The sequence below is a fragment of the Callospermophilus lateralis genome, chromosome 13, assembly GCF_048772815.1.
Source record: "Callospermophilus lateralis isolate mCalLat2 chromosome 13, mCalLat2.hap1, whole genome shotgun sequence".
Lineage (NCBI taxonomy): Eukaryota > Metazoa > Chordata > Mammalia > Rodentia > Sciuridae > Callospermophilus > Callospermophilus lateralis.
Genome location: NC_135317.1, coordinates 61376301 through 61401691, shown reverse-complemented (window position 1 = coordinate 61401691; position 25391 = coordinate 61376301). Strand labels below are relative to the sequence as shown.

Genomic DNA, 25391 nt, shown 5'->3' with positions numbered 1-25391 from the left:
AAGAAGAGTCCAAATTACTTTATGGGCCATTCATCATTTACTACATTTTTAAAAGAAAATATATTATTTTCAAGATATATAAAAATTGGAACTTAGCAGAGCACTTAATAACATGAGATTTTTTTAGCAAATCCCTTCAGTAAATTGACCATTATAGTTGTGATTAATATATTCTTTGTCTCTAAATAGCAATCATAATGTTCCTATGGAGGTAAACAGTTGACTTTCCTGAGTTGTTAAAATATTTTTTTCTTTTATATTCTTACTGTTAGTTGGTTCATAAACCCTTTGTGCAAATAAAACAAAGGTTCTTTTAGGAACCTTCCCCTCTGTGGGCTGTCATAAAGTCTGCATTTGTTGAACAATACAGTGTCATTGACTTCAGTGTGAAGAGACTTTAGACATTATGTAGCTCCAGCGATTCATGGTTTAGAAGAGGAAATGGACCTCCCAGCAGTTAAGTAACTTGTAAGTGTTAGTGGCAAAGATAGAAATAGAGCCTAGGTTTTATGGCTCCCTTTTAAATGTTTTTGTTTTTTTTTTTTTTGTAAATAATTGACTTGTAACTGCCATATAAGAGTCAGTGTTTTGGTGCAGATTTTTCTTGCAATGATATATGTTAATTATAGGGCACTGAGGGGCAGCCTTATAAACAAGTTTTTTTTTTTTTTTCCCTGTCTTCTGTATTGCTTAGGCCTTGTTGCAGAGTTAGTGACAAGGGGAGGGAAAGGGGAATCTTACGGTGTCAGAATTGGAGCACACATTCAGAAAAGATTTGAACCTCTATCAAGGGCAATGGCAAAGAGAATGATTATGAAGAGAATAAATTATGGTGTGTCCATACTGTGCAATGGTTTTGCAGATAACAAGAACACTGGCTTAGTTCTGTGTCTACTGAGATGAAGCCATAACCATGATAGAAAAGTCAAGTAGCAGAGTACTATGTATTATCCCATGAAAATTAAAACCTGTATCCGTATGTATATACATACATACATACACACACACACACACACGTGTCGCATATATGTGTTTATGTATAGCTCTATATGTGTTTATAGATGTTGTTTGTATATATTTGAATATACCTGGAGGAATCAGGTTATCCACATAGATTATCTAACAGAATGGGATTTGTGGCAGAAATTAACTTTTTCTTCATTTACCTCTGTATTATTTAGTTTGTTAAAATAAGCATCTATTACTTTTGTTATTAAAGAGATCTAATATAAGGAAATTAAAACCTACTTCTAGATTTTTATATTTATGACTTGTTTTTTGAAAGTGAACATAAAACAGTGATGCTAGTTAATAGAATTTCCAACAGGAGAAAAATACAAGTGATTTGGCTACTGATTCTGCTAATTTTCTTATATATTGAAATTCTTCAGTAATAACATGTATATAAAAAGAATCATCGTGAAGTTAATTTTTAAATGTGCTTTCCCTGAAAGGAAAGTTTTAGTATGCACATGTTTTTTTCATCCTATTTTATTTCAAATTTCTTGTACTTAGCAGTGAGCTGGTTAAAGTTAGTATATTCACCAATGAAAGAGGAATATTGTTTCCATGCAAAAACAAGGTTAATAAATTCTCATCTCTTTGATTTAGTTAAGACTTGAACCATTCTTTTGCCTTGAAATGAATTGCTTGAGTGTAATTATACTTTTTATTTAAAAGAGAAAAATACACTCTTTGTACCTTGTGAGTTTTCATAAGTTCCAATGTTCTTGAGTCTTCTATAACTTCAAATAAGAGTAAATGTCTTGTAATTTTCCTAAGTTAGGGATGCCTCTGGTACTTAGAGGTTGTTTGTTTGCTTTAAATCATAGGTACTAATAAAAGAAAAATATTTTTGGATGTAAATATTTACTGGGAACCTGTTAGTCATAGGTTTCACATAGCACTTAAAAAGCTGTTCTTCATATAAAATGAAAACTGGGTAATTTAAAAACTGTGAGAAAATACTGGTAATAATTTGAGTATATTTGGAACAGAAAAAAATATAAACCCTTTTCTTGGTTGAATTATATGTTATAATCAGATCCTTTTGTTATAAGCTTCTTTTTCCATTACAGTAGCAACAAATTAATATTTCTAGTTTGTAACCAAGAGCTGATCCAAACACTGCATTTTAACAAGGAATTCTTTCATTCTGAACTCAACTTTGAGGAGCTAGTGAAGCTTGTAGAAATCAGGAGGATTTTCTACTGTAAAAGCTCCTGATAACTTTAAGATTAGCTGATTCAAGCTTCAAAAAGTCAAAACAAATCATGCATGATGAAACAATTATAAAGAAAAATAAAGGGATTTTATTTTCCTCTTATTCTTTTCTGTGTTTTAAAATGAGACTATGAAAGTTAATCCTTTGTGAAGAATTCTGATCCCTCTTACACCTACTATTATTATAACTCTGAAGGGAAAGTTAAATAATTATCAGGTCAAGTAGAATTATTATTATTGCTTTAGTTAACTAAGTTTGTGGAGTCAATAGGAGAGGATAGAAAATTAGAATTCTGGGCTTGTAATGGGATGGAGTTAGTTGGTTATTCAGGTTGATTGAGCCTTTATATTCATGAAGGATCTTAAATTTAGATTTTAAAGTATTATATACCCAATTTTATTTATAGACACTGTTATATGTTTTCTGCATATATTCTAAAGAAACTAAACTTTAAGAGTTACTTTAAATTATTTTAACTCCTCCTTCTCCCCTGTTGCCCCAATCAATATACTGGGAGCTTAAAAAAGAGTGAAAGTAGCCAGTACCTTTTTTGATCTTTGGAGGGACAGAGTAGCCAGTACCTTTCTTGAATTCTGAGAGGGACAAAGAGTATTTTAAGTAGAAACTGCATCAGAAAATATTTATTAGATGTTTGTTATGAATTAAAATTTAAAAAGTTCTTGACTCTTGCTATTGTATTTTAGATATGTACATGACTCTGTAAAGTTTTCCTGTGAGAAAAAAAATACACAAAAATAGCTTGGAAAGTTCTGAAAAGCAGAGTTACTAAGGGAATTTGATGTATCAGATGGCAAAACTGAGTATTAACAATATCTACCTCGTGGAGTTGTCATGAAGATTAAAAGATATTATTTACCTCAAGGTCTTAGGATATCAGTGTTTGACATAGAACAAACATTTAATAACATTTTTAATTGTTATTCTTCTCTGGTTTAGACATTCTGTTTATTTCTTGAATATGAGTCGTGCATATGGAGGTCTGGCTGCTGTTCATCAGGGTGCTAGAAGAGAAGCTTCTGGAGTATAGGCTAGGGATTCTCTTCAATCTTTAATATACAGGCCAAAATGAAGACTGGGCACCAGTACTTTGGTGAGCAGTTGTGCATGATCTGTACACATATCCTTCTTCCCAACAGATATCTACTTAGTGAAATATATGAGAATAATTCCCACCCATGTATAAGGAGACAGGCATCAAAAGGTTTACTGCACATTGTATGTAATTGGAAAATATAAAAACTGGGTAAATGTGCATTAAATAAGTATAGGTTAATCTTAGTGTCTTTATATTATGGAACAAAAATTGGCAGTTACAAAGGATGAAGTAGGGCTGTGTATGACCCTTTCTCAAAAACAGTGTTGAGCAAAAAGAAGTTGCGGAATGATAGATGGGATATGATGATATTTATATAAAGTTAGTGAGATCCTTTTTCAAAATAAAAAATAAAAAGTGTTGGGGATATGTCTCAGTGGTTAAGTGCCCTTGGTTTAATCCCTGTTACATAAAAACAACAAAAACAAAACAACTCCCCTCAACCCAGCCAACCAACCAACTAACCAACCAGCTAACCAGCCAACCAACCAAAAAACCAGTATGTACATTGTTTATGGATACACATCTAATAATAGTATAAGACATGCATGAGAAGATAAATTTTAAATCTGGGGTAGTGGTTACCTCCTTGGAAGGAAGAAAGAATTAGATCCCAGAATGTTCCGTAGGAGTCTGCATTCTACTTGTGATGTTTTGTTTAAAAAAATAAATAATAAAGCCAAATGTTAAGATGTTTTTCCAAGTTGGGAGGCAGATACATGGGTATTCATTGTATTAGTTTCTTTATCTCTCTTATGTTTGAAATATTGTACACAAATTAAGATAGATATGTGAACATGTTAAAATATCAAGAAGAGAGATAAAGTACAGGGCCTCTAGAGTCAGAGGGGAATGAGTTTGTCTTGTTCCTGCTTTTTCCTGCCTCTGTGACTTTGGACAAGTTAGTTTCCCTCTCTTACCTAAAATGACTTGTATATTTCTTGGAATGCAGAAGTATCAAGCACTGAGAATAAAACATCAGCCAATAGGTGTTGTCCTACTCTTACCTAACTTCAATGAGGGAGACAGATGATTATCTGTAACCTCCCAAGTGTAAATGGTGTATGTGATCAGTGTCTTGAGGGCCAAGTGCAAGATACTCTGAAGTTTCTAATAGGGAATTTGAGTTGCTTGGGAAGGTCTTGAAAGGCTTCCCTGAAAACCCTTAAAAGGCTTCCCTGAAAACCCTTAAGGATGGGCTTTGAAGGAAAAGAGCAGGGTCTTAGTGAAGAAGGGAGGGTAGAGTGTTTCACCCCAAAGAAACAGCATGGTGATGTTGTAAGAAGGAGCATAGCCAATAGAAGGATCTGAGAGGAGGCCAGTGGATTGGATGGAGAGCCTCTGAGGGAGAATGAAGATGCTGGAGAAGGAGGTAAGAGCCAGATCCTACAGAACTCTAGACCTGGTGAGGGAGTTTGGGGTAAATGAGCAGTTGGAAACCATTGATTAGTAAGCTAGAGTTCCTGAAAATCAGGGTAAGAGAACTAGTTGAAGGTCAGTTGAGATTGTCATGGAGTCCTAGAAAATTATATGGTGAACTGACTTGGAGCAATCAAAGCTGGTATTGATGACTTTTTTTTTCGTTTGTTTGTTTGTGGTGCTGGATGTTGAACCCAGGGCCTTGTGCATGTGAGGCAAGCACTCTACCAACTGAGCCATATTGCCAGCCCATACTGATGACGTTTTAGAAGAAGACAACATTTAAGAAGTACAAGCTGCATCAGTGGTTGGGCACCATTCCTTTTTTTTCTTTTGGTACTGGGGATTGAACTCAGATGCACTTGACCACTGAGCCACATTCATCCCCAGCATTTTTTTTTTTTTTTTTTTTGTATTTTATTATTACTGACAGGGGGCTCTCACTGAGTTGCTCGGTGCCTCATCATTGCTGAGGCTGGCTGGCTTTGAACTCGTGATCCTCCTGCCTCAGCTTCCTGAGGTTCTGGGATTATAGCCATGTGCCACCGTGCCTGGCTCTTTAGAAAATTCAACACATTCTTATTGGACACAGAATTAGTTATTTCCATAATAATTTATTTCAAACAAAATTTATTAAACAGTAACTGTGGGTCAGAAATTTGTACACAGTTTAGCTGGGTCTACTGGCGCAGTCAGGGTCTCTCACAAGAATTCAATGAAGGTATTGTTCAGTGCTGCAGCCATCTTAAAGATCTGCTTTAGAGCTTACTTAGGGTAGCAGAGTTGGGTTCCTGCTAGCCTGTTTGGGCTGAGGGACTCAGTCTCTTGATGGTTGTTATTCTGAAGCTTCTCTTAGTTCCTTACTCTCCACAGGTCATATCACAACAATCTATTTCATCATAGGAAGCATGTGATTAGAAAGAGGTGATTATGGGGATGGGGAGGAATCAGTGTTTCAGTCAGCTTGGGCTGCTACAATAAATATACCATGAGCTGAGAGAGTTAAATAAAAATATTATTCACAGTGCTGTTGGCTAGAAGTCTGAGATCACTATGCTGACATTATTGAGTTCTTGGTGAGGGTCCTGTTCCTGGTTTCAGACAGCCATCTTCTTTTTTGTATCCACACATGGCAGAGAACAAAGAAAAGAGGAAGCAAACTCACTTATGTCTTTTCATAAGAGCTCCAGCCTCACAACCTAGCTGCCTCCTCATACCATCATATTGGAGGTTAGGATTCCAACATATAAATATTAGAAGGGGGCATAAAAATTCAATCCATAACAACCAGAAAGAGGGACATTACATTCTTTTATAATGTTTCACAGCAGTGACCCTTCCTCACTTTTGCTATAAACTATTTTTAGAAGTAAACCACTATTTATAACCTATATTCAAAGGGAGGAATTACATAAGCATATGAATCCAGGAGTGGGAGTCACTGGGAGTCATTTATTATAGGGACTAGGTATTGGGCAAAGTTCCTCTTGCCATGGAGGAACACTCAGCTTATTAAGGGAGTTATGGATACAAATTGCAGTAATTTGAAAGGTGATGTAATAAACTAGTATTCAAGTGCATTGAATAGGAAGATGCTTGGCTGCAAATTACAGCAAACATAATCATTATAGTTTAAACCCATAGGATTTTAGTTTTCTCATATACTATGAAATCTAGAGGTAAGCTATTACTGCTATTAGTTCAGTGACCCTTGGCAGGAGGATCAGGATCATTATATTCCTCTCAGTCTTTAACTTGTGCTTTCACCCCTCATGGCTCCATGATGACTACTGTACCTCCAGACAATCATGTCTTTAATTTAAAGGCAAAAGAAAAGGATAGGGAATCATCATTTTTAAACCAGGGATCCATCCCCTAAAGTTGGATAGGGGTTTAATCTTCCTAAGATTAAGAGATGCTGCTTACCTGTTGAATAAGTTGGATTCTATTGCCAAAGAAAAAGAAAGATTGTTGGGGAGTCCTGGATGTCTTAGGAGCTGTGACAAGCATAATAGCTGTCAAAGGTATTGACGTCCAAATCCCCAGAACCAGTGAATATGCTACCTTATGTGGCAAAAGAGTCTTTGGAGCTGTCATTAAGTTAAGGATCTGGGGAGATTGTTCTGTATTATAAAGGTGGGCCCAGTATAAAAACAAAGGTCCTAGTGAATGAAAGAGGGAGGTGGGACAAGCAGGGTCAATGAAGGAGATGTGGAAAAGGGCACGAATTCCATTCATGAGAGCTCCAGCCTGGGGTTGATGGAGTTGCTGCCTTTGATGAAAAAGGGGACCCTGAGCCATGGAATGCAGGAAGCCTACAGAACCTGGAGCAGTTGAGGACACAGATCCTTCCCTGGAGCCTCCAGAGGGCATACAACTGCCAACACCCTGATTTTAGTCAGTGATACACATGCCGAATTTTTCCTCTTCAGAAATATAAGATAATAAGTTGTGTTAAGCCAATAAGTTTGTGGGAGTTTGTTATAGTAATGATGGAAAACTAATACAAGCTGGAAAAATGGAACGCCAACATGGCTTCTTTCTCTTCTCTATTGACATCCTGATTTTACTTTCACTGGAGCATTAGCACATCCCTCTCACTAGATCACCATGTCTTTGAGGGAAAAAATGATCTTTTTTAAAAATTTAAATTAAATTGAAATTTAACAATTATATACAAACATAAAAATTATGCATATTAATGGGGGGCCATGTGATATTTTGATACATGTATACACTGTGTAATGTTCAAATTTGGTTAAATGTATCTATTCCCTGAAACACCCATCACTTCTTTATGGTGATAACTTTATAATTTTTATTAGAGCATGTAATTCTACACAGTATTTGGGTTCATTTTAACAAAATCAAACATGCAAGTAATTTGATTTCAATTTCCATCTTGCCCTCTTCTCACTTCCCCTATTCTCCTCCTCTACTGATCTTCCCTTTATTCCTTTATTTTTAATTTTTGATTCTACATAAACATAATGGAAGTACCATTTCTTTTTGCCAATAACTGCTCAAATGCTCATGGTTATCTTCTTTAAATATAATGATATCCTACTGTGATACAGATTCTGTTTGTAACTCTCATATAAAGTCTAAAATAAATAGCAAACCACTAACAAGGAGTTTAACAGTAATCTAAGTAGATTCCTTTATGTACAACCACCATCGCTAAGATAACCAATGATGTTCCTACTCCCCCCATACAAGTGCTTGATAATCAACATTAGTGTTTTCCATTCTTTAATAGATTAATGAATGTTCAGAGTTTACCATGTCCAGGGCTTCATACTCAGTGTTCTCTGGTGATGATCAGTACCATTTCTTTTAGTAGTTGGAGTTTTGTGTGATACTTCTCACTGTGTATACCTCCTTTCTTTCTTCACCCCTTTAGTGGAGCTATACCCCTTGGTTTCTGAGGCATTTCACATGTCTCCTCTAGGAATAAAGGAGCAAACAGAAGTTGAATGAGAGAATGTTGACTGGGCTTTAAAAATAATTAAAAGAAAAAACCCAATTCCTCTCTGATTAGATTTAGGGAATGTTAAGGAACTAATTGATCATTCTGAAAATTGGCAAATAAAAGTAAACTACTTAAAAGATAGAAAAAAAATGAGGAAATAAAAACTTTTTTTAATGGTTTCATAAAGTTCTGTTAAATGATGGACCTTTGTTTATACAACCAGTTCCTTATGGATGGATACTTTGCTTCTAGTTCCTCTTTTTTAAAAAATGTTTATTTTTTAGTTGTAGATGGACACAACACAATGCCTTTATTTTTATGTGGTGCTAAGAATTGAACCCGGGTCCCGCCCGTGCTAGGTGAGCGCTTTACCGCTGAGCCACAATCCCAGCCTCTCCTCTTTTTTTACTAACAGTCTGTAACAAATATCTTTATATATGCTGTTTTGATGAATGTTTAGGTTTAGTCATAGAATTAAGTCCTGTGGCAGTGGGATTCTGGATTAAAGGATTTTGAAGGTATATTTAAAAGAATACTAATAGATTACTGATTGTCCTCTGTAAAGGCTGCACTAGTTTACTTTCTCTATGTCATAGGGTAACTGTACATTTTCCCACACCTCTGTCAGCATCAGGTATCAGTTAACTTAAATTGATTAATAAAAGGTCCATTCTAATGTTTTGATTTGAATGCACCTTCATTATAAGTAAGTTAATTTGAGCTCATTACTAGTTTTGCAAATTGTTTCTTTTTATTTTTTGGCCAATGCTTTTTTATTATTTATTTCTAACCAGTAGTCCTTTGGTTTAATACTTAGGTTGATTCCCAGCTGCTCAGCTGCTTCCCTTATGCACACAGACATCTGGCTTTGGAAGGAGGCAGTGGGTGTGAAAGGTAGGGGTTGAACAACTCTAATGTTTGGATAAAGCATTTTTGTAAACATGAGATATTATAGAAATGGAAGTATAACATGCTGTATGTTGTTTAAATTTACTCTGAGAACAAAACCTTCAGATGTTCTTGTTAATTTTGAAAAAGAACTTTAGGGAAGGGTCTGTAATCTTACAAATTAATTTGAGGAAAACTGAGGTCTACCCATTAATATTAATAGTGTAAGTTTATGTGTAAAGAGATTAAGTGTAAATACTGTTTGGGGGGGTGGTATAAAGCCAGCACTTTAATTAATGTATGTTTATTTAGTAGCTTCCTCCCCACCTACTTTTGAGTAAAGAGTTTGCATTGTAATAAATTAGGGGTCTAGCAGCTTTTCTGTGTACTGAAACTGGCCTTCTCAGGGAAGCAGTTTTGAAGACTATTAGATTTTAAATCATACTTGTTAGTAAAACATTTGCTTTAAAAACAGTTATTTAATATCTTAAGTAATAGTTCATTCACTGGCAGTAAGATACCTGGCTTAGCTGTTTAGGCTTCAGTGAAATATTTTTACTTTTTCATGTTTGTTGCCACATAAATGTTGAGTTGCTTGAAACCCTAACAAGCACATGTGATGTCTGTTTTTCACACTTGAGTGTGTTTAGCATTGGCTGTTACAAATTGAGGAATGCTGTAATGTGAAAGAGATGATAAAGGTGAGATGGGTAATGTAAGTTCTGTTTGTTTTTTTATTGACCTCATGAATGACTGGTAAACTTTGTAAATTATATGAAGAATTCATATATTGTGAATTTTCAATTTGAATTAAATACCGTTGTTTACATTTATCTTTGTGAATGATGAAGAATATATTCAAATGTAAAATTTTCTTTTTGATATGGGTTCTATGTTGCTCAGACTGGTGTCCAATTCCTGGGCTCAAGTAATCCAACCTCAGTCTCCAGAGAGGCTGGAACCACTATGCATGGCTAAAATAAAATTTTTAAGACACGTTAAACTTAACGGCAAAGATGAAAAGCCAGCTGGTAATAATTAGTTTCATGAAAAAAAAATGAATCTATAAGAAAAAGAGCAAAATCTTTTAAAAAAATATTTTTAGCCAGACATGGTGGCGCAAGCCTGTAATCCTGCAGCTCGGGAGGCTGAGACAGGAGGATTGCAAGTTCACAGCCAACCTCAGCAACAACGAGGTGCTAAGCAACTCAGTGAAACCCTGTCTCTGAATAAAATACAAAATAGGGCTGAGTTTGTGGCTCAGTGATTGAGTGCCCCTGAGTTTAATCCCTGGTACCAAAAAAAAAAAAAAAAAAAAAAAAGAAGTGTGTGTGTGTGTGTATATTTATAGATAGAATACCTTTATTTTATTTATTTATTTTTATGTGGTGCAGATGATCAAACCCAGTGCCTCACATGTGCTAGGCAAGCACTCTACCACTGAGCTACAACCCCAGTCCCAAGACCAAAGTCATAATAAACAAAAATTCAATTCATAGAAGAGAACATACACATTACTAGTACATATAAAAATGATTTAATTTCCCTAATAACAAAAGAAACATAAGTTTAAAATAAGATACTGTTTTTAAATTAAAATATATTTAACAAAAAATATGTAACAGTGTGTTGTTATTAAAGATTTGTTGACATGCACATTCATACATTGCTACGGAATATAGATGAGTATAACATTCAAGAAAGCAATTTTGTAATATGTGTCAATATTCCACTTTTAAGAATGTCTTAAGGAAATAATAACATGCCAAAACAGTCATGCATAAAGTTATTATCCTTTATGGTAGTTCATGATTGAGGTAGTTTTAAAAAATCAGAAGCAATCTAAAAGTTAAATCATAGAAACTTGTTTAAATATATTTTGAGCTCTGGATGATGTGATCTTATGCAACCACTACCATGTATATTTATGAAGTTTAAGCTAACTTGAGAGAGTAATTGTTATGATATTGAGTGGGGCAAAAGCAGGGTGCACAATCTCATATTTTGAAAAGAGAAACAGATACAGGTACATGAAAAAGACTGGAAATATAATAACCCAAGATAGTAACAGGTGTTTGGGCTTCAGGATCATAGATAATTATTACTTCACTGTTAGTGCTTTCTTGTGTGACCCACTTTTTCTTCAGTATGCATGCACCAGTTTTGCAGTCAGAAAATTAGTGAACATTATTTACTTAAAATCGCTTCTAAAATAACCTTTCAATGCTAGGGAATGCGGTCTGCTCAGGCCTTTGTAGCAGGTTCCTTTACTATGGGAAGGCTGTTTATCACAGGAAAGAACTTAGGTCTTTTAAAGAGGGCAACAATTATTCTTTTTAATTGAACTATTCAAGAACAAAGATGTGGAGAGAGGTCTACATGGAAATTGGTGGATAATCATCATAAAATAAAATGTCTGGAAGAGTTTTAGAAAAATTTTCTATATATAGGAAAATTAGTTTTACTTGTTTGACTTTGAGAAACTTTCAGGCCTACTGTATATCACAAGAACAGAACTTGTCCATATCTTTTAGGGTTGTCGATAAAGTACTATTTCAGTTGCTTACCTTAATGGATTTTTCAGATAAGTGTTTATTTTGTCTTCCTTCCTGCAGTTCTCTTTACAGTGTCAGGCCAAGAGCCAGGCTTGCGGCATCATAATGGATTTTATTGGCAAACACATATTGGGATTAGGCATAGTTGGAGATTGTAAAATTAGTAACACAATATTTTCAGTTGTTATGGTTTCTTGAAGGTTTTACAAGTCATTTATACCTTTAGTTTGACTTAAAAGAAAATTATTACCTTAATCTTTATTCTAGATTTTGGAGGAGACAAAAAATATATTCCTATTTGAAAAGAACAGAGTGGAACAAATTATTGAGTAAATACCTTCATATATAGTTCTGTGTATGGCTGTATTTGTCTATCCAATATGTATACATAACTTAAGATGTTGTATTGGATCAAAACATTTTAAAGGTGGTTAACTCGACTGAACAAAAGTGGAAATTTGAGATGAGGAGGGTTAAGGATTTTAAGAATTAACGTTTAGAAAAATAGTCAATTCTTTTCTATAGAATTTTGATGAATCTTTTTGAAAATATTTTTAGTTGTAGATGGATATAATGCCTTTATTTATTTATTTTTATGTGGTGCTGAGGATCGAACCCAGTGCCTCACATGTGCTAGGCAAGTGCTCTACCACTGAGCTACAACCCCAGCCCCAAGATTTTGACAAATCTTTAAAGAAATACTTTATGAACAAACATATAAGGAATTACCTCAAATGGCCATGAAAATTTTTTAGGTTTTAATTGTTTTTCATTATTTCTATTTACTGTATGTATTTATGTTGTGAGATAGTCAGGAATAAAATAAATATATATTACAAAGAATACTAATTTATTTTTTAGTAATTTTTGTCTCATCTTTAAGAGTCAGTTTCTTAATTCCTCCTAAAAGGCGTGAGAATTTTGCTTTACTACTAGGGCTATCCCAGTCATCTGCACTACAAAGGACTGGCCTCTCTTTCTGTTTCACTAATCTGGGAATGGCAAATATTTAGAAGAACTCTAATACAATGGGACAAGGAAAAGGAAATTAAAGTTTGGTGGGTTCTTCTCTTGTCTGCATTAGATTTAAAAGTATCTTTGTCTAGGGAAGAAAGAAGAAATATTGCAAATATGCAGGTCAAGTTAAAGGAACTAAATTGTTCTCATTATAGTTTTGTGAATGAATACAGAAGAATAATTCCTGTGTTTCCTTTGTTCCAATTTAAAACTTGCTATAATATATATTTTAAGCCATTTCCTCTTTCTCTGACTTGGTTGTCTATGGAATTTGGTGGAGCAAAGAAAGCATTTTAAAATGAAGTTTTATAAATTCCTTATTTTCTTATGACAGCCTATTGGAAAAAAATGATGATAATTAAGAATACATTAAACATCAGCACAGTATATCTGTATAAATGTTTAGAAATTAATATACAACAAAAATTTAAAAATTAGAGTTAAAATAAAAAGAAATTTTTACAAAGGAATTTTTTTCAGGAAGACTACTAAGATCTATTGCATGTAAAGAGTAGTGAAATATGTAAGTTGGTTTAGATCAGCCTTTAGATTACACAAACACACACACACACACACATATACATATCTTATGGGATAGTACTAGTATTTAAAGAAATGCCAGTTAAAATAATTTAGGAGAATAATTTCATGTCTTTTAAACTTTTTCCACAGTTTTCAAAAGACCATATGTTGTTTAGAGATAGACTGTACAAGAGTTACATAAATAGTTACATAAACATAAGCAGGCTCAGTTTTGTTAATCACACACATGGTTGTAAATATGTTTGCAGAAGGTCTGTTGGAAACATAGGGCTCTGTAGTATAACAATTCTATACACATAAACAAGGAAAATTGACAGTATGCTACATTTGCTTACAAGGAGACAAAATGCAAAATACACTTTATATTAAAAAATGGAAGTCATTCCATTCATACTTTATGAGAAGGACTTAGACTGACAGCTCTTTGGAGACAAGGATTCATCTTAGTAGCCTAGTACAGTACCTATCCTATAGTTGGCTGTCAATAGACAATGACCATATGGATTGGATATTCTCACTACTGATTAGGATCCCCAAACTCTTGTGAAGTGATCACATCTGAATAACTTGTCATTTAGAAAACAAATTCCTGGGTCTCTCTGCCCTGGAATTCTTATTCATTCACCTGGGTCTACAGACACTCTCTTTCTCTATTTTTAAAAACTTTTTATTATAAAATAATTTTAAACCTTCAGAAAATTCAAGTTTCTTTTAAATCTTCTCCCAGTTTTTGTTCATGTTAGCATCTTATGTAACCATTGCAAAGTTCTTAAATCAAAGAACTTGACATTATTGTACTATCAATTGATACCTAAACTTTATTTAAATTTTGCCAGTTTTTCCACTTGTATCCTTTCTCTGGCCCCAACTCCAACTCCAGGATTCCATATTGCAGGTTTTTTGTTTCTTTAGTTTCTTCCAATCTGTAATATTTCCCCACTTCTTTATTTTAATAACTTTGGCAATTTTAAAGAGATTTTATCATTGTGTGTGTGTGTGTGTGTGTGTGTGTGTGTCTGTGTGTATGTGTAACTGAAGTTTCCTCATGATTCGATTGAGCTGGTGCATATTAGATTATGCATCCTACAGAAGGGATGCTGTACCTTCTCAGTGTATCATATCAAGGGTATATGATATCAGTGTGTCTTATCGGTGATTTTCACTTTGACCACATGATAAAGATGACCCAGGTTTTACTCTGTAAAGCTGCATTTTCCTCTTAGTGATTTGTGAATATTTTGTGTGGAGATATTGTGAAATGATGCAGATATCCTGCTTCTCACCAAACTTTTGCTCACTGATTTTAGCATCCATTGATGGTTCTTTCCTACAGTAATTACTATGGTATTGGCCTAATGGTGATTTTTCTTTTTTCTATCATGTTTACATTGAATAATTGGAAGTTACTAGAATGAAAACTGTCTCTTTCCCCTTATTTACTTATTTATATCAGTATGGCCTCTATCTTTTTCCATGGGTTATAATGCATTAGTGTTATTTGTGTGTTTTGCTGCTCATATGGTTCTATTTCTGGCCATTGAGAGTACCTTTGAATTGACTTTTGTGCCCTTTCCACTTCTCTCTCTCTTTTTCTTTTTAGCACTTCCATACTTTGAGGCACCAAAAAATAGTCAAAACTCTCATTATATTTTGCCTACATTGGTCCTAGAGCTCCAAGGAGCCATGATTCTTTTTTTTTTTTTTTTTTAAGAGAGAGAGAGAGAGGGAGAGAGAGAATGAATTTTAATATTTATTTTTTTAGTTTTTGGCGGACACAACATCTTTGTTTGTATGTGGTGCTGAGGATCGAACCTGGGCCGCACGTATGCCAGGCAAGTGCGCTACCACTTGAGCCACATTCCCAGCCCGAGCCATGATTCTTTTATTGAAGATTATATTTAAAAACCAAGATCTGAGTGCTGGAAGTGCCCCATACTGCATGGGTGTCATTCCCTGTGCTCTTTAAGTGGGCAGAGCTAGGAATTATATATACCAACAATCCACTCACACATATATTTGTTTCCATATTTGTATGTATAGATATTAAACATGGTGTTCATACCTATGATTCCAGTTCAACAGGACAGGCTCTGACCTTCCCCTTTTTCTAGTCTGTAACTCCTTTCTCCAGCAGAGAGAAATTTGATGCTAATTATCTACAATATATTGACTAATTTATTCACATGTAGTATCACATAAAGCAGTGATTCTCACCTGGAGGCAGTTTTATACTCCAGGGGAGATTTACTGATGGCTGGAAACATTTTTTGTTGTCACAATTGGGAGAGGACTAATGGCATCTAGGAATAGAGGGCAGGAATGCTCCTAAACACCCTACCAATGCACAGGGCAGCCCTTAAAACAATAAATTATATGGTCCAAAATGCTAGTTGTGCCAAGTTGGAAAGTTCTGACAAAAAGAAGTTTCCAAATTATAACATTTTTAGACAGTTGTTTTTTCTTTCATCTTACAGTATGCCACCAAACAATGTTAGAGTTTATTAGGTCCTGTTCTACCCCCTTCAATATGGCTGGTTATTCAACTGCAATATAATTACTTATTACTCTGTGTATTGAACTTTGGGTTCATCCATGTGTAATAGCACTACTTTTATTATATTAATATATGAATAATTAATAATAAAATAGTCTGGGTAAAAGTTTTTGAGCCATTAGTTAATAATTTAGAATACTTAAAAAATATATATATATATATATATACCCCTACTACATTTATTTATTTTTGTATCTGATGCTGAGGATTGAACACAGGGCCTTGCACATGCTAGGTGAGCACTCTACTGCTGAGCCACAAACCCAACCCAAATTTGGAATATATTAAAATATCATTTACTTCATTTATCCCTTTAAAATTTCTAGTGTGTGTGTATATATGTGTATGTAGGTGTGTATTTATGAATTTACCTAATTTTGGTATAAAGATATATTGCTATAATTTCTACACTGAGTGTATGGTGCTCAAGAATAGTTGTCCAATGAGGGCTTGAAAGTTTAGACTCTACCACTGTGTATTATAGAAAAGATGACTGACTCCTTTGAAATAAAATATTGAGGGTTGATTATTAATAATTTATCACTTTGATTAAATAAAAATCTTTTCAGGATTTTCCCAAGGTGTCTGATATTTAGAAAATGTGTAATCACCAATATAGCTTAGCTTGAATCAGGGCCTCTTCATTTTGGATTATGTATGGCAACAAAAGATCCCCTTGTCACCAATGTTAGAAGGTGCGGGAACTTAACTGTGAAGTAACTAATTAGTGTGTTATATTAGGTATATTGACCTAGTTTCAATTAATTAATGGGTTCTGTGGTCTTCAAAACACACACACACATACACGTACACGCGCGCGTGCGCGTACACACACACACACACACACACACTACATAGAGATATAGTTATAAGTGAATTAACTCACCCAGGCACTATGGAAATGAAGGCTGTTTAGGCCTCATTTATTCTAGGTCCACATCTACGTCTCTCATATATGTTGCTTCCCTAACATTTTCTTAGTCTTCTAGTCATTTTCTATACCCTAAGCCAGTGGTTCTCAAATTTTATAGTCTGTAGAACTCTTTACAATCTTGAAATTGAGGACCTCTAAGAACTTTTGTTTGTCATCTCTACCCATCTTGACTGTAGTAGGAATTAAAACAATTTCAGAAAAACTTATTAACTTTTTAAAAAAATAAGCCTATTGCATGTAAATATGGACATAGTTCATGACAAAATAACTAATTTTCATAATAAAAAATTAGAAGAGTGACATGATTCTAAATTGTTTGCAAATCTCTTTAATGTCTGACTTAATAGAAGACAAGTGGGTTTTCTTATCTGATTTTGCCCTCAATCTGTGCAATACCATCCATCACCTGGCCTCCGGAAAATACCACTGGACATCAGTGAGGGAATGAGAATGAGAAAGGCAACATAATGACTTAATTTTGTTTTAAAAATATTTTTTACACTGTAGATCCCTTGAAAAGGTCTGTAAGACCCCAGGGGATCTTCCTTCTTCCTTAGCTCAGGAAGAAGGAGTTGCCACGCCTCTGTGGGGCCTCCAAAAGGCTCATTTTGCTTCTCTGGAGAGGTCAGGCAGGGACATAATTAGGGACTCTTTGAGGGGGAACAGCTATCCCCTCTCTTTTCATTTCCTGACATCTCTCTTTTATTTTCATCCTTCGGATTCTCAAGCTTCTGTGGCACTCTGGTATTCCACAAGCTGCCTAGGTTGTGTCTCTGCAGATTCCAGTAAATGTAGACTTTTTTTTTTTTTTAAGTTGACTAAAACAATGATAAGGTAATGGATAGAATTTGCTCAGGTCTTATGAATTGTACATATTTATTGTTACTCTCCATTAGTAAATCTTGATAACAAGACAAATGTACAATTGAAACATATTATTAATGAAAAATCTTGAAATGATCATGTAAACTTGTAAGTTTGTTTTTTATTGTGATAGCCATGTTTAGTTTTGCTTTAAAAATATTTACACAGCAATATTTTTTCTAATGAAATTATTCATAATTTGTATGACAGAATTAAATATATACCTTATTTTTTGGCATGGTATCTCACGAAAAGCCAGCATGATATTTAATAAAAAGTTTTGTTAACCAGTTTTCTGTCACTGTGACAAAATAGATAAAAAACTTAAAAAGAGGAAAGGTTTATTTTGGCTCAGTATCAGAGGCTTCAGTTCATAGTTGCTTTGCCCTGTGGCTTTGGGCCTGTGGTTGTATGGTATGTTATGGTGGGAACATGTGGTGGAGAAACATGTGGTAGCCAGGATACAGACAGAGAAGGAAACATGGGTCCCAATATCCCTCTGAAGAGCATGTCTCCAGTGACCTAACTTCCTTTCTATTAAACCTCACCTCCTACACTTTCTACCATCTCCCAGTAGCATCATGGGCTGCCCATCAAGCCTTTTAGAATATGGGCCTTGGGGAATATTCAAGATCCAGTCTGTAAGAAGCACCACGATTTTCTGGTGCTTTGTCATATGAATAAGTTTGAAAACTCCTGCATAGGGCAACTTAGAAGGAGACATATTAAGTTAAACTGGTATATATTATTTAGCATGTAGATTCTATCTATGTCATTAATGTTAAAAGATAAATTTAGGGGGAAATCCTGTTCAGTGACACCTCTCCAACCCAGATAATGCAATTGATAGCACAAATTCCTTTTTTATGTCTTTTCTGTTTTTCTAATGCTAATGGCAAAGAAAGCTAGGCTGTAGAAAATCTGAATGGTGGATGCTGAGAGAACTCCAGAGAAAGGAAGGGGAACACTATTTTGAAGTTTATTGGGCAGTAATCCTGATAACAGGAGCATCTATGATACCTATTTACACTTGCTTCTTATGCTGTCAGATGCAGGCATTCATGCATCAAGATATGTTTAGTGAGCACCTAGTATATGTCTCAAAAAGTCTGAAAAAGTCAGCAAAGCCTTAAAATGTATTTTCAGATAAGCTCCACTGATTGTATGAAGACAAAGTTTAGATCTCCCTGGTAAATAATACCTGCATTTCTTCCTTAAAGAGGATTAGCTTAGTATAGAAGGCAATTGAGTACAAATGTGGCTGGCTGGGGGCCAACTCTTTGAAGTTCCTTAACTCACATAGACTAACCCTGTCAATTCCAAAGGTATAGGAAGTTGTAGTGTACTTTGATGTCAGAACTATTGTGAGAAACCAACTTATGTTGTATTTCCTTTGAAGAAGAGTAATTCAGGGTAATTTTTGCTTATAGAGGGCCAGTCTTTTGACTGAAAAAGCCTTGAATGAAAAATCCTTTGTCAAGAGAGAGCCAAAAGAAGCAGGTGATTTGAAACATCATGTTTATTTAAAGAGTTTTGAGATCATTTGGAGTTAGTCTGGTTTACCTATAAGCAGAGGGTTTGTTGTTCAAAATGATTCCTTATGGGAATTTATAGTTTGATATAATATATCTCAGAATTCTGTGGGCACCATTATGTTTAACTGCAGATGTTTCTGGGAAGGACCAATTTTTTTTTTTTTTAAGAATATTTATTTTCTATTTTCTGGCAGACACAACATCTTTGTTTGTATGTGGTGCTGAGGATCGAACCCGGGCTGCACGCATGCCAGGCAAGCGCGCTACCGCTTGAGCCACATCCCCAGCCCCAGGACCAATTTTTTGATAAATGCACAAGTTTACATAAATTCAAAGTGTGTAGTTGAAACATTTGTAAAAGCCAGCTAAAAGGATTTTGGTTGGGGGGAAAAGTAATAACAGAAGCTTAAGGTTCAGTTTCAGAGATACCAAGTTATCAGGTTTCTTCCCTGATGTCAGATTAATGGGAAATTAGAAACTGAAAGCTGGTATGTGTTACCCTCTTACACCTTAAAATGTTGCTTGTTAAGACAGGCACATATTTGAAATACTTGTTTGAATACCTAAAGTATAAGGCCCTTATTTTCCTTCCTACTTGTCAAACTTCTGATTGGCTGTTTTTTTTTCTGATCATAACCAAAATATGTGGGCATTTTTCAAGCAGTTAAGATTAAAAGAAACTTGTCAAAGCATTTTTCCATTACTCATATATTCATATCTTTAAATACTTATGTTAATTTCAGGCATAACAATTCCTGAACTTGGTTTTTTAAATAAATATCACATTGTTTTTGTTTTTAATAACTTTGCATTCAAAATGTTGATGTCCTTGAGAATGGTAACAACTCTTTGTCTTAATTTGGCCAGTTGGAACAAAGTGTGTGTGGATCACATTAGCAGAGTTGAGCCATTATCATTTGATTGTTCAGTCACTAATATCAAACCGGGGTTCAGGTTAGTACTCTCTCTCCTGGGTCCTTGGCTGCCAGTTGGTGAAATGTTGATTGGAAGTTTCAGAAGTTCACAGTTTTGAGTGGCTTTGCAAAATAGATCTGCCTGACTCTTAAGAGCAAAGTATTTCATACCAATTATTTCATTTAAGACCATTCCTAGTAGGTGCATAGTTTTTTAGAATTTCTTTAAATATCACAGTGTGGCCCTACTTGAATTTCCCCATTTACTTCTAAGTATGAGTACATAATGGAGAGAAAGGCTCACTATGATTTTTTTTCAGATATACTGAGCATTCATAATGAGTATCACATATGAACTATTAGACTGTACTCACTGCATGGATTTTTGTTGTTGTTGTTGTTGTTTTTAAGTTTGTTTACTTTTTTGGTGCTGAAGATTGAACCCAGGGCCACCTACATTCTAGGAAAGCACTATACTACCTAACTACACCCCCAGCTTGACAAAGCATCTTTTAAAAAGTTAAAACTTTCATATGACTAGCAAATCATTTCTTAAAAAGGGAAAGTTTTTTTAAAATTAAATTTTCTTTGGTATTTTTATTGGGTTAAAAGGGTAAAATGTTACTTTCAGTAAATTTTTTTTTCTGGAGCAAGGGAATGCTAAAAGTGTGGTAGTGTAAAAACAATGAAATTAGAATGTCCAGGATAATAGGGAGGCTATTTGAAGTGTTGAGTTTTTCTTTGTTTTTATCAGAATAACAACATAAAACCTTGTGTACATGGAAAGTAACAGACAAACCAGAAAGTGTTTAGAAAGTCCATATTTTCTCCCATTAATTGAAGAGAGTGACTCAATATTCCTAAATGTTAGTGGTGTTAATTTTTATTAGAACTATGAAAATTTTAAAGTTTCTATCTCTGTTATTTTAGTGGCAACTTTATCTTGGGTATCTGTTTATGACCAGTTTTCCTGTGTGTATTTTTTCCCCTACTCAAAAGAATTTTAAGAGATCAATTCTTAGTAAGTTTACTTCGTTGTTTATATATTTTTAACCTTGAAAATAAACAAGGTAAATACTTTTTATAGTTAAAAAATAAATAAAACGCTTTTTACCCTAGAATTACAACTCTCTTTAAAAATATATTTGATAATTTGTGGGGTGTATGTTTTTTATTTCTACTCAGCATGTTTTGGGAAAAGGTGTTTGGATCCTTTTGAGGTCAAGAAATTTTACGTGAACAATGAAAGAAGAAACGCCCCTCAAAATGTAAGCAAGCTAGTATTAAATCAATTGATGGTTAATCCTTTGAAAGCCAGGGCTTTACTTGGTATCCAGTTACCTTGTATAGCTTGTCTGTTGAACTGATTGATGATAGGTGAATCTGGTTTTCCCCAATAAGTACTTTTTCTGCAATTCCTTAAGGCCCCTGTTTAAAAGTAGCTCTTTTAAGAGATTTCCTGATTAATGGTGATGGAATGTAAACAGTAGCGCTTGGGATAGTATCTTTTGGCTTTTGTGATACTGTGTTTCTTTCAAATGGAAGTTTTTCATTGGCTTATCATTTTCTCCATGACTATTTTCCCTATAGTTATAGCCACATATTATCAAGCTTCATGAACTTTATAGACTTTGAAGCAAAGGCTTTAAGAAACAGAAAAAGGAAATACCTATTATGTTAGAGATGTAGATAATGGGTGAAAATAAGTTAAAAAAATTTAATGTTGCTAGTATTACTTCAACAATATACAATATTCAAAGGAAGGCAAATTTTTATTTATCTTGAAAAAACTCATTTTAAGCCTTTTCCATTTTGCTCTTATAGAGCAGAAACCTTAACCAAGAAAGTTATATCTTTGTTTCATGAATTTAAATCATTCTGAGGTCAGTCATAGCTGAGAGCTATGCCTTTCAGTCTGTCTTGTTGGGATTTGTACTTAAATATTAAATATGAGTTAAAAAGTAGAAGTAAATTGAGGATATCATTATTTCTAAAAAAGATTTCCTTGAGCATATAGGTCACAGTTTCCAATCTTTTAATATTTAAGTGATTTTTTTAAAACAATAAATATCCTTATAATGAAACACCTACCATTATTAAATAGTCTCATTCATTAATTTATTCAACATGCATAATTATCAAATGCTTTTTATATAATCAGGTTTATATATGGTAAGCACCAGATATTTAATAGCAAAACAGTTACAGTTTCTCCTCTTTGAGTTTATTTATGCATTAGGTCAGTTAATAGATAATTACTGAACACCAATTATGTATCAGTCACTGTTTTATAACCTGAGGTTATGCTTTGTGGAGAGACAAACAACACATAAGTACTTAATGATTCAGATAACTTCAAATGAGGATCAGTACTTCAAAGACAATAATGCAAGGAGAGCTAATTACCTGGGCTGATCTACTCTACAGATTAATAGAGGTGAAAAATATTAGTATTAATCCCACAGATAAATATAATAATCACCATAAAGGAAAAGCAGAGTGCTGTGATAATGTATAATTGAGAGAGATGGGACTAATTTTGGGGGGAGACAATCAGAGAAGACCTCTTGGAAGAAATGACATTTGAGCTAAGATTTAGGGTATGATTGACAATATGTAAGAGTTTGCTAGGGATGCTGTAACAAGTGTAGCAAACTGGATTATTTAAATAACCAGATTTATTGTTTCTCAGTTATGGAGGCTAGAAGTCCAAGATCAAGGTGTCAGCAAGATTGGTTCCTTCTAAAAGATGTGAGAGAGAATCTGTTCCATATATCTTTTGGCAATTTGCTGGTAATCTTTGCTGAGATTTGTTGTATAGACATATCACCTTGATCTCTACCTCTGTTAACGTTGTGTTTATTCTGTGTGCTGTGTCCATATTTTTTTTTCCTAAGGACATCGATCATGTTGGATTAGGGGCCTGCCTTAATGCAGTCTGAACTCATATAATTACATCTATAACATTATTTTCCAAATACATCACATTCTGAGGTAGTGGGGGTTAGAACTTTAAAACATATGAATTTGTAGGAGATACAATTCAACCCACAATATTAGGAGTTAGGTGAAAAGAGGGGGAATTAATTAATTAAATTTTATTTTTTTAGCAAGAGAGACCAGAATGTGTGAAGGTCTTGTGTTAGAATCAAGGCTCCTTTGGGAGTAAAGTACAGGTGAAACAGAAACTGAGAGAAATAGTGAAGTGATACAGTTCTAGAGAAGGTAGAATAGATAGGACCCCAAGACCAGCTGAAAGTGGTGTGAAAGAAGGAGTAATCAAAGATAAGTTCCTAGTTGTAGCTGTGATGAGTTAAAGTACTTTTGCCATTTCCAATCAGAGATATCCAGGAGACAGAAATTTCTTTCTGCAGATCAAAAGGAAGTAAGAGGCTAGAAATAAAGATTTGGAGTCAACTGTATTATAGGTCAAAGTTAGCTGGAATTACTCAAGAAGAATGTTTTTAGATGAAAGGGCTGGGACCTAGAACCTTGAAAATCACCCCTACTTACAGAAGAGGCCCAGGACAAAAATCCAAAAAAAGTCAAAAGGGCATGCAAAATGATGCAGTAAGAAATACTGGAGGGAATACTGTTTGGAACACCAACTTTTGAGAAAGAGATATTGATTGATGGATCCAACACTGCAGGAATCAAGCAGGGTGAGACCTGAAAAGAGATCTCATTTGCTGATTTGAGGTCATTAGTGAGCAGGCCAGGCTCATGGAATGGTGAAGGCGGAAGCCAGGTTTGTGTGTGTTTAGGAGAAAACGGCAGGCGAGGAAGCAGAAGTAGGAAGTATAAACTGCTCTACTAAGAATTGACAGTAACAGGAAGAGCATGGGAGGGCATGAAAATTTTCGAAGATGAACCTAAAAGTGTTTGGAGAAGAACTTGAGTTATGATTGAAAGTCAGAAGCAGAAAATCACTGAGGGAAGGGAAAGAGAACTTAAATTTAAGTAATGATACCTAAAAGAAGCATTTCTGTAGGGGATTTATATCCTGGCACTTTTCTGGAATTTTTCCATTTTTCTAGATCCTAAATGCTAAAAGAAACTTAGTGGAGAAATTAGGAAAACAGGGAAAATATTTTAATTCTCCTTCAAGGTTAGTAATCAAGCCATACATTGCCAATTCAGAGGAACCCATTGACATCAAGTGCAAAGCAAGAGCAAAAAACGTGCATAGGTATGTTGAAAGTTAAGTGGTTTTTCTGGGAAGCTGGATAGGAGCACATAGGACAGATGGTTTCACAGTGGGTCATGCTGGTGGCATTGCCATGTACAAGTATGTATTTCTAGCCCTGGCTAGATGTTGAATCACTCTTGCAAACCAAGTATTAATAAATCTATTCATGTAGTATAATACTGTGTTTGATTCCAGTGAGTGGTGTACCAAGAAATAACAAGTTTGGACAAGAAAATAAATTCTTATCTTGGCAATTGGGATATATGATTCTATTAACCTTAGTAGGATATCTAAAAGTTACATTATTCAAATACTATCTCTAATAATGCTCTCTGAGGATTTCTTTTTTTTTTCTTTTTGGTATTTTTTTATTGGTTCTTTTTAGTTGTACATGATAGTAGAATTTATTTTGATATATTGATACAAGCATGTAATATATCTTATTTTAATTAGGATCCTAGTCTTGTGGATATTACATGATGGTGAGATTCTCTGTGTATTCATATCTGTACATAGGAAAATTATGTCAAATTCATTCTACTGTCTTCCTATTCCTATGCCCTCTCCCTTCCTTTCTTTCCTCATTGTCCAATCCACCGAACTTCTTTCCTCACCCCCCCCCATTGTGAGTTAACATCTGTATATCAGAAAACATTCAACTTTTGGTTTTTGGGGATTGGCTTATTTCACTTAGCATGATAGTGTCCAGATCCATCTATTTACCAGCGAATATTATAGTTATTCTTCTTTATGGCTAAGTAATACTCTATTCTCTATATATACCACAATTTCTTTATCTCTTCATCTGTTGATGGAAATCTAGGTTGGTTCCACAGTTTAGCTTTTGTGAATTGTGCTGCTATAAATATTGCTGTGGCTACATCACTATAGTATGCTGATTTGAACTCCTTTGGATAAATAACCACCAGGAGATAACTGGGTGAAATGGTTGGTCCATTCCACATTTTTTGAGTAATCTCCATACTTCTTTCCACAGTGGTTAGAATAATTTGTAGTCCCCACCAAAAATGTGTGAGTGTATCCTTTTCCCCACATCCTCGCCAACATTTATTGTTAATATCCTTAATAATTGCCATTCTGATTGGAGTGAGGTGAAATCTCAGTATAGTTTCAATTTGCATTTCATTAATTGCTGGAGATGTTGAACA

General features: G+C 34.4%; 1 protein-coding gene across 6 annotated transcripts in view; it reads left to right on the top strand.

Moving 5' to 3' along the window:
• Positions 1 to 25391, top strand: part of Disp1 (dispatched RND transporter family member 1) — a 203362-nt gene that overhangs the window by 73511 nt on the left and 104460 nt on the right. For 3 of the 6 annotated variants that reach the window (XM_076831380.1, XM_076831381.1, XM_076831377.1), the window contains exon 2: positions 9047 to 9123. In XM_076831380.1, coding sequence (XP_076687495.1) covers positions 9078 to 9123 — 46 coding nt within the window. In that variant the 5' untranslated portion in view covers positions 9047 to 9077. Of the gene's footprint in view, positions 1 to 8513; positions 8589 to 9043; positions 9124 to 25391 lie in introns of those variants that run through there. The other 3 variants (XM_076831379.1, XM_076831378.1, XM_076831382.1) reach the window with 2 other exon arrangements.